Source organism: Theobroma umbraticum, unplaced genomic scaffold (assembly GCF_002168275.2).
Source record: "Theobroma umbraticum cultivar Fairchild unplaced genomic scaffold, ASM216827v3 scaffold_130.0, whole genome shotgun sequence".
Lineage (NCBI taxonomy): Eukaryota > Viridiplantae > Streptophyta > Magnoliopsida > Malvales > Malvaceae > Theobroma > Theobroma umbraticum.
Genome location: NW_018397264.1, coordinates 6,278,511 through 6,288,014, shown reverse-complemented (window position 1 = coordinate 6,288,014; position 9,504 = coordinate 6,278,511). Strand labels below are relative to the sequence as shown.

The 9,504-nt window shown below is 40.1% G+C and overlaps 3 protein-coding genes across 3 annotated transcripts; 2 read left to right on the top strand and 1 right to left on the bottom strand.

Moving 5' to 3' along the window:
- Nucleotides 1–623: 623 nt before the first annotated feature.
- Nucleotides 624–2,344, top strand: LOC110422146 (uncharacterized). The gene is made up of 3 exons (XM_021435939.1): nucleotides 624–1,329; nucleotides 1,657–1,758; nucleotides 1,874–2,344. The coding sequence occupies exons 1-3, from the start codon at nucleotides 775–777 to the stop codon at nucleotides 2,012–2,014; spliced, it is 798 nt and encodes a 265-aa protein (XP_021291614.1). The 5' UTR covers nucleotides 624–774; the 3' UTR covers nucleotides 2,015–2,344.
- Nucleotides 2,345–3,743: 1,399 nt separating this feature from the next.
- Nucleotides 3,744–7,061, top strand: LOC110421419 (putative folate-biopterin transporter 8, chloroplastic). The gene is made up of 2 exons (XM_021435022.2): nucleotides 3,744–4,574; nucleotides 5,242–7,061. The coding sequence occupies exons 1-2, from the start codon at nucleotides 4,052–4,054 to the stop codon at nucleotides 6,390–6,392; spliced, it is 1,674 nt and encodes a 557-aa protein (XP_021290697.1). The 5' UTR covers nucleotides 3,744–4,051; the 3' UTR covers nucleotides 6,393–7,061.
- Nucleotides 7,062–7,223: 162 nt separating this feature from the next.
- On the bottom strand, nucleotides 7,224–9,431 carry LOC110422017 (pentatricopeptide repeat-containing protein At1g08070, chloroplastic-like). Its single transcript, XM_021435775.2, is given in 4 exon segments — nucleotides 7,224–7,857; nucleotides 7,860–8,704; nucleotides 8,706–9,291; nucleotides 9,294–9,431. Coding segments are annotated over 4 exon segments (1,908 nt in total). The 5' UTR covers nucleotides 9,319–9,431; the 3' UTR covers nucleotides 7,224–7,405.
- Nucleotides 9,432–9,504: the final 73 nt, after the last annotated feature.

Sequence of the window (9,504 nt, the reverse complement as noted above, 5' to 3'; positions counted from 1 at the left end):
TTTCCATTGTTCCCAAAGAAAGTTTTTAACAGTTGAGGAACACCTGAAACGTAGGTAGCTGTATGTAACTAAAAAAATCAGCCTTTAAGCATAAGATGCTATTCCCGTTATCTGGAGGAGAGTTGGAAGGAGACCTTATCTTCTGTTTGAGTTGATCACCAGCAGGATAGCAGGATATCACCATGGAGTTTGGAGTTGTTTTCTGTTCCTGAAGAACACTGGAGGAGACATCATTCGAACGTTCATGGTGTTTTTTACTTTTATTCTTGATGCCTTGCTGTTCATGTGCCTTTGTAATGTTGGGCATCCAAGATCTTTGTTCTACATCTGGATGTCCAACTGTAAAGAAACATTTGGCAAATACTATTTTGGACAATTCATTTCATGTTGAAGAAGTACTAATATCCTTATTAAGTCCCATAATTCTAAAATATTAGTGTGGTTGCAAAAGGCAATGGAAACAATTCCTGGGCAACGTTGGTATAGCAGATGTGAATGGTCTCATTTAACTAATGTCAGCCTTCAACCTAACTAAATCTGTATAAAATTATTGGTAAAAAAAAATGACAGGTTATCCTGTTATTATCATGTTTGGCGTGGCATGTTTCCATTGGTCCATGAGTTACACTCTTAATTCAGCCGTTAATATAAAGCCCGCCATTTCTCACTTCCTCCGCATTTCACCAATGAGGAGAAATAAGAAAAAAAAAGTCCAAAAGAGAGAAAATCAAGAAACCATTTGAGCCCAAATCAGCCGAAAGAACAAAAACAAGAATGAGTAACGGTGACCAACAACTCAGAGACCATGAAACAATCAACTGCGGGGAAGGAGAAGAGCTCCAGGAATCGCCCCTGGACCTCTCTCTCCTCCGCATTGACAGCTTCAATAATGGCACCACCACTGACGTCAGCAACACCCACCGTAACCACCGCTCTTCTTGCACCTCCTGCGGCGGGACTGGTTATATTAGTACTACTTCCAATCCCATGAAACGTCCCTCGCCTGAGCCACTCCCGGAGCCAAAGCCCAAGAAACTCGTCTTGGACCGCAGCCATCCTCTCTTTGGCTTCTCCAAGATATCTCTCCCTCCACCACCAACTCAATCTTTACCTATCCTTCGACGCAGCGTTTCTGATCCTTCCAGCTCTCCGGGGACATACACCCAGTCGCCGCCTGGGAATGCCAACATTGTAGGGGAGTCACCATTGTCTAAAGGAAGTGCCTCTGCGTCTGCTTTGCCTCCAAAGGCGCCTGTGCTGAGAAGATCAGCTTCCGACCCGTATCCTTCCCCAGGCAGGACATGTAAGGAGGAAAGTCCTAGTGCTAAGGTTCGCATCTTTTTTTGCATTTTCTTCTTTCTCTTATGTGGTGGGTTTAACAGTTTTGTTGCTTGTTGAAGGTGGTGGTTAGTTTAGACAAAGATTCTTTGCATTAATAGCAGTAACTATTGGTTTAAGGTGGTTTCTGTTCTATTTTGCATAGTTCTATAGATTTTTATTTCTTGGATTAGATGTGGTTTCCATGTTCTTGCATCTTGATTGTGCCCTTGAGTTTGGTTATGGGGTCTTCTTGGATTCTGTGATTGATTTGATTAAGGATTAGTTGTTTAATGTTAGGTTTCTTTAAAAAATAAGTGGTGATGGTGCTTATGGCAGAGGCTGAAGAGGATGGAAGATCGCATGAGGGAAATGAGCAAGTGGTTCCATGATGCAATGCGTGAAGATGAAAATATGGTCTGCGCTGAAGAGGCAACAAAGGTTGGATTTTCTTTCACAAAATTATCCTTCATTGTCTGTTTGGTTTCTAAGAAAATGGCATAAACGAAATCTCTATCACAAATCCCCGTTCTTGATGTTGTTGTTGTTGTTGCAGGATGACTATGAGTTAGAATGTGAAGAAGATGTGAGCGTAGAGAGAGAAGGGGAGTGTATAGTCATCTGTTTCAAGTGCCCCTGTGGCAAAGGTTATAAAATTCTTCTGTTAGGAGGAGACTGTTACTACAAGCTTATCTAGATTTAACTGGTAATTAGCTCCAAATGCTGACATCCGCCACTGATTGAGTTTCCATCAATTTTGGCCTAACATTTGTTTCATAAGATTGTCTCAGCCTCAATTAGGAGTTAGTCCCTTATAGGCTTTTGTTTTTAACTTTGTTTAACTCTCATGTAGATGATGATACCTTCATCATCAGTCTCAGGCAGAGGCCAATTGTCCTTTACAGAACTGATCATTTCTAGGCCAAAATTATTTTCATAAAGCTCAGAATCAATTACATGTGATGTTGTGGAGATTATAGAATGAGCACATTGCCGAAGAATGTAATAATGGAGGGTTTCTGGTTTATGTTTCTTCCTTTTTCCCGAGCTCCGGTTATGAGTTTTGGCCAAAATGCTTACCCTTTATGTTTTTCATCATTTCATGATCACTGGATATCTCTTCTTCAGCAAAATTTCAACCATATGTTAATTTTGTTCCCTGTTTCCCTAAGAAAAGACAAAGGGGAAAAAATTCATTCTTTCAGACCACTAAATTCACTCTTATTAGCTCTTTCTGAAAATTGATCAAATCCAGGAGAATGAGGGCTCGTTAACTAATGTTGCTATGGGATTTTCTGACATGACAATGACTGATGCAGTAGATGCTCCAAATAGCAAACAGTGCTTAATTATTACTATTATTTTCCTTTTTGGGTTTTCTTTGATTCAGACACTTCTGTCATAAGTACCTGCAGACCTGGATGGTTGCTAGAAATACACAATTGCGGCTGCTGACCTCCTTAGATATTCAGTGTCTGATATGAAAAAGGATCAGTCTCCCTGTTTTTGGCTAACAAAATTAAAATCATATACACTTTACAAGTTCACATAAAAAGGAAACACCATTTTCCAGAAGGTAAAGGGCATTGAACAAGTTGGTGTTTCTGTCAAACAGTCTTACAGATGATAAGGAGAAGCTAACCCTGGTACCATTAAGGAGTCTCCTCCTGCCCTGTCTTGGATGTTTATTCCAATCTAAACTCTTGATGCAAACAAGGTTGCTTCTGGTTTTCACAAACAGTCATAAACCCGAAAGACTCAAGTTTGCTTTCCCCTTTCCTTCCAGTCAGCTAGCCCGATGGCTTTCCTTTTCCGATTCACAAGGTCCCAAGTGCCAATCTAGTCACGTGTTGCTGGCCACCAAGATATCTAAAGTCTCAACCAGCTGCTACCTTGACACTTAATGGAGACTTCTTTATAGTCATTTATGAGCCACATGGGCTCCCATGTTGGTCCTCAAATTGCTGCGATCGGTTCAGAAACCAAGTCAAAGAACAGATTGGCTTAATCCAGGACGAGGTTTCAGTAACAAAACCAAGCCTAAAACCAACCATGCTATTGCTTTCCTATCATCATTTTTCACTTGCTCTCCTTACAACATGACAAGTACATGGAGAAACTATGCACGTTCGCCACACTGCCGGCAGGGCCCTTGATCGTGGAAAACAAATCGTCAACCGCGCGTGTGCATGTTCACCACTCTGTTAGTTTTTAACTTGCAGAAGAGTACAACAGGCAACGGCTCATTGGAATCCCCGGACACGATGTTACACGTGTTGTCATAATCATTCCTTTGATTTGACCACAACACCAACATCCTAACGCTGGAGCCCACTGACCTAACAGTGGCCGCCGTTACAGGACATGAGGAGCGTGGTTCGTTCGTTTTAGGACATGGTTGGGACCCTCTAAATCTTCCCCAAGAAAAGCCAAAAAAAAAAAAGAAAACAGTAATAAAAGCTGGAACCCTCTGCATTTCTCTCTCGTGGCTCTCAAGTCTTCCACCAAGTAGTAATTTTATTTCTTTTTTGGCCTGTGATTCAGCTTCCTATGCTTTCTCTAGATCTTTCTCTTCTCTCTAAATTCCTAGGTATTTGAATTTTGATATTCTTTCTTCTCTTTAGAGCAACATTTCTTCCAAAGTGGGATATGTTGATCTCTTTCATACCTCTGCACATAAAGAAGCCTTCCATTTGTTTTCAATCTGAGTCCAAGTCTCAACAAGCCAAGAACAATGATTTACCCATTAGTTTCCACTAAAAACCCAAGAAGTTTAACCAATCCAAGAATCCCCAGAATCCAGGAGAGGTACAAAAAGTTATCTAACTTTCAGTCAAGATCAATATTCAGATCTTTTCAGCATCATAATGCTATTCCTAATAGCAATACAGTTAACAAGGACATAAAACCCAAAATCCAACTCATAAACCCTATCATAGTGACCAACCCAGGTGAGGTTTGTGTCAGGATTGGCAGGAAAAGCAAGGAATATGAGGAGAGGAAAGGTTTATCCCAAGAAGGTTTTAAGGAAATGTTGGCTTTGTGTGGGTTGGGATATTGGGTGCAAGGTTTTAGGTGTTTTCCATGGTTGGCTCTAAACTTCCACATGGCTCACAATCTTAACTTGCATCCTTCAACGTTGCAGCTAGTGCAGAACTCTGGTAACTTTCCCATGGTAGCTAAGCCTCTGTATGGAATTCTCTCTGATGCTCTCTACATCGGGGGTGCTCGTAGAATACCTTATATTGCCATCGGAGGTCAGTTAATATCTTCCTGATAAAATTTTTACATTTTCAATGTCCTTTCTTCCTTTTGGTTCTATTAATGTTTTTATATTTGTTTTCTCTTATTTGAAATTTTTTCTGATTGCTGCAAACTTAGTTGTTTTAATCAGTTTGAAATGCTTTTAAATTTGTTGTTTCTATTCCTTTGGTCTTTTATTCCTCCCTTTGTCTGGTTTTGGTTTCTGGACTTTTTTTCCTCTTTTTCCATTTAAGGATGCCTTAGATTCTGTTTTTTGTTTTTTCTATTTCCTTATTCCAAATCTTCATTTCCAAGGCAGTGGAAAGTAAAAAGGTAACTGCATGTTCAAGATTCTGAAATCTGACTATGGAGATAATAGGAACAAAATTTGAAACGAAAATACTCAATATACTGACTTATCTGGTTTTAAATTTGTTAAAGTCATGCAGATTATATACTACTAGATTATGTTATTCTTCAAGTTCCAGGAACTTTAAACCCATTAATGGGGAAGAAAAGTCCAACATCATTTCTAAGGAATGAGTAATTCATCCTGTGGATAACTTCTTACCTGAGACTAGCTAGGATTATAATTGAACATTCTACAATCTTAAGGGCAAGAATCATTCCAGTCGGTTGATTGGAAGACTGAATGAATGTTACTGACAATCCTACTTTCAGTCCTTCTGCAGGTCTTGTCTTGGGGGCAATTGGCTTTGATTCCAGTTGCAGGTCAAGCCCTTCCTACCCTCATGGCATGTGTTCTTTTAAGTAATCTAGGAGCATCCATTACAGAAGTTGCAAAGGATGCTCTTGTGACAGAGTATGGCCAAAAACAGAGAATTACTGGACTCCAGTCTTATGCTTTCATGGCTTTAGCCGCTGGCGGGATCCTGGGCAACTTACTAGGGGGATATTTCTTACTCAAAGCACCACCCAGAACCATGTTCCTCATATTTTCAGTTCTATTATCTCTTCAGCTTGCAATTTCTTTATCAGAAAGAGAGGAATGTCTTGGTTTAGCCCGACCTTCGGATTACATTCTTAAAAGACAAACAATTTCAGAAATTATCAGAATGCAGCTATCTGATCTTATGGTTGCCATCAGCGAGGACAGCATATTCCGACCTCTAACTTGGATTGTAGCTTCTATTGCCATGGTTCCTATTCTGTCAGGCTCAATCTTTTGTTATCAAACTCAATGTCTACTTCTTGATCCTTCTGTTATTGGAATGTCCCGAGTAATTGGCCAATTGATGCTTCTATCCTTGACTGTGCTTTTTGACCGCTATTGGAAACAAATTCCCATGAGGAAATTGATTGGTGCTGTACAGGTTTTGTATGCATCTTCCCTTCTTCTTGACCTCGTTTTGGTAAGACAGATCAATCTAGGAATGGGAATTCCCAATGAAGTGTTTGCCCTTTGTTTTTCTGGTTTAGCAGAAACTCTTGCACAATTTAAGGTTCTTCCTTTCTCAGTGCTGCTGGCAACTCTGTGTCCACGGGGTTGTGAAGGATCTCTTACTTCTTTCTTAGCATCAGCATTGTGCCTGTCATCAATTATTAGTGGATTTTGGGGAGTTGGGTTGGCTGCTTTGCTTGGAATAAAATCTGGTGATTACTCACGCTTGCCTGTAGGAATAATGATACAGTTCCTTGCAGCACTATTGCCTGTAGGATGGATTCATCAAGTACCTATGTCTCAACCTGTTCAGAAGGGAAGAAAGAAAGGTCTGAGTAGAAGAACTCGAAGAAACAGAAGGATTGGAAGAGTAGTGGTTGGTTCAGTTTTTGTGTACCGGCAAGAAAGAGAATCTGAGGTACAGCAGTAGAGAAACTATTCAGTTTGGCAGTGAGAACCTTTTTTGGGCATGAGCTGTAAAAGGAAAAATGCAGGATAGTTGAAGTCCCATATTTTAATGACTTGATGCCACCATCTATGAATATCAGTGCTTACTCAAGTATCCTTTGGTGTCAACCATCATAGAGATCAGATCATCACTGTGCATGCAGCAGTTTTCCAACATACGCAAAGGTCTTGCTTTTGAACATTGTTCTTTTTGTTCTGAGCTCTGACTGTGGAATGAGAACGCCATGCATTACTTTGGAAATTTGTTGAATTGGTCGACCTACTTCTTTCCAAGCTTCCTGCAACAATATTGGCTAGCAGTACCAACCAAGTTCAGATATCTGGGAACCCATTAGCAAAGGATGATGAAGAAGATTCGGGATGGACCTGTGAAAGATCCCTGATCATGTGCAGATGAATTGAATTTGTAACCGAACATTTACATGGTTTTGTAGTTTGTAGTACAGGAAAGATCCGGTTTTGGGAAAAATAAGAAAAGAGCCACTTATCAATTCAAGCGCAAGTGTCTCCACAATTGGTCTTCTCACATTTTCTTCCTCTAGACTCTTTTGGCAGTTCTGCTTTCAGTTTGTGCTTGTAATTTGTAAAGTATAATCAATCCAGCTTTTCGATTATTTTGAGGGCATTGTCTACCAACCCAAGATTACTCACTCCAAGTGGGAATGAAACCTATGCGAAGTAAAAATGGAAAATAGGAAACGGTAAGGGGGGAGGGGGGTGAATAGACACTTCACTTGCTTTGGATGGATGGGTATACACTATAGATAGCACCATTCTTTGATTATTGCCCTTTGTTAAAGAAAAATAGTAATTACAAAATTTAATACGCGATAAAACCAACCTGAAAGAGTTAGATTTTTCTACGGATTAGGTGATAAACTCATTGATCATGATTGCCCGAATCATGTCTACAGTACAATACAACTCATGTGATGCCTCCAGTTGCCAAGAGAATCACAGAGAGACTATCAACAATTAATAACTAGAGATCTGTGTCAACTCTTCAAAATCAGTAGGATAACCGGCTCCCTTCATTATAAAGATGAGGTCATCTAGTATCTCATAAATCGAACTGGAATGAGGATGTGCTTTATCTGCCACAAAAAAGCAATGAGTCTTGCCATTAATGCTAATCCAGCTGCACCCAGGTGCCTTCCTCAAACCCCTTTCCTTCATCATTTTTCTTAATCCCGCCACAGCATCCCATCGTTTAGAAGAAGCATGTAAATTTGAAAGTGAGACATAGTTTGAAGGATTTTCAGGTTCTAACTGAATGAGAAACCTGTAGGCAAGGTCTTGCATCTCAAGATTCCCATGCATTACGGAAGCACTAACAAGAGCCCCCCAAACACTTGGCCCAGGTTCAACAGGCATTGTTTTGATAAAATCTAATGCTCGTTCAAGCTGCCCTGATCGACCTAGCATGCCAAAACACAAGCACAGATCTCAACTGTTGGCTTCATCCCATAGTCATTTGTTATTGACTTATAAATACTAAGACCTTTGTTTACCAATCCCGACCTTCCGCAAGCAGAAAGCACCCCTACCACTGTTATCATGTCTGGTTTAACACCAAGCAAAAGCATCTGGTCAAACAGACATATGGCTTCTTCACCCTTTCCGTGTAAGCCATATGCACAAATCATCGAACTCCACGATACAGAATCTTTACAGAACAAACCATTCTCAAAAACTTGTTTAGCACAATTCAAGCTCCCACATTTTGAATACATATCAATCAACGCATTACACAAGGCCACATCATGACTCATCTCCTTTCTAATTGCATAACCATGAATCTGTTTTCCAGCCATCAAACCAGCATAGGAGCTACAAGCAGGAAGAACACTCACAAGAGAGACTTTATTGGGTTCTATTCCATCACGCAACTGCATTTCCTGGAAAAGAACCAGCGCTTCATCAAAATCTCCATTATCAACGTACCCATTGATCATTGCTGTCCAAGCATAAACATTTCTAAACCTCATCCTATCAAAAACATTTCTACCCATCAAAACTTTACTATTCCTTGAATACATATCGATCAAACAACAACCCAAATGAACATCAGAACCAAAAGCCGAATCCAGTTCATTCTTCAAAATATAACAATGAAGTTCCCTCCCATAATCGCATCTCCTAGAAACCTCCTCACTGCCACTCAAAGGCAAAAGACTAGAAATTGTGAATCCATTAAGTTTCACTCCTTCAATTTGCATATTTTTAACAACTTCCCACAAAGCCTTTCCCAATCTGCAATCCCCAGCATCGCATCCCCGAAATCAATGCATTCCAAGACCCCACATTTGTTTCAAACATTTCGTCGAACACTTTTTTCATCCCTTCAAATTCTCCACATTTTCCGTACATTGAAATCAAAGAATTGGAAACAACAACATCCAAAACAAACCCAGTTTTAATACTTTTACAATGAACCAAATTCCCCACTTTCAAGTCCCCGATTTCACCGGCAACTTTCGAAACAGTTGCCAATGTAAAATCATCTGGCTTTGCATTATAATGGCCCATTTCACAAAACAAATCAAAAGCTTCAATAAACGAGTAACTTTTGAGATACCCATTGATCATCGAGTTCCAAAGACAAATATTCTTTTCTTTAACTGAGTCAAAAACGACACTTGACTCAATTAGGTGGCCAAAAAAGGCATATAAAGAAAGGAGCTTCGAGGCTAAAAACGGATTTTGAGTGAGCCCCAGTGAGAGTACTCGAGCGTGGGCTTGCTTGGTGAGTCGGAGAGATTCATGGGTGGCTGAGAGATGGAGGAAATGGAGGAGATTGAAAGGCGAGTCGAGCACAGCAGCAGATGTGTAATAACGGATGGTTTGGGCGGTAAATAGGTTGCGGTAAGGGGGAAGAAGAAGGTCATTCGGGTTTGAATTTTGGCGGTGACGATGATGGGACAGAATTACAGAGTTTTCGTTATAAATTTAACCAATTTTCATATTTACCCCATAAATCTTTACCTTTCACTTGGCAAAATCAATCCCTCCATTACTCTTTTGCCATCTCTTACTTTCTCTAGCTCTCGCATACTTCAAACATTAAATCCAAA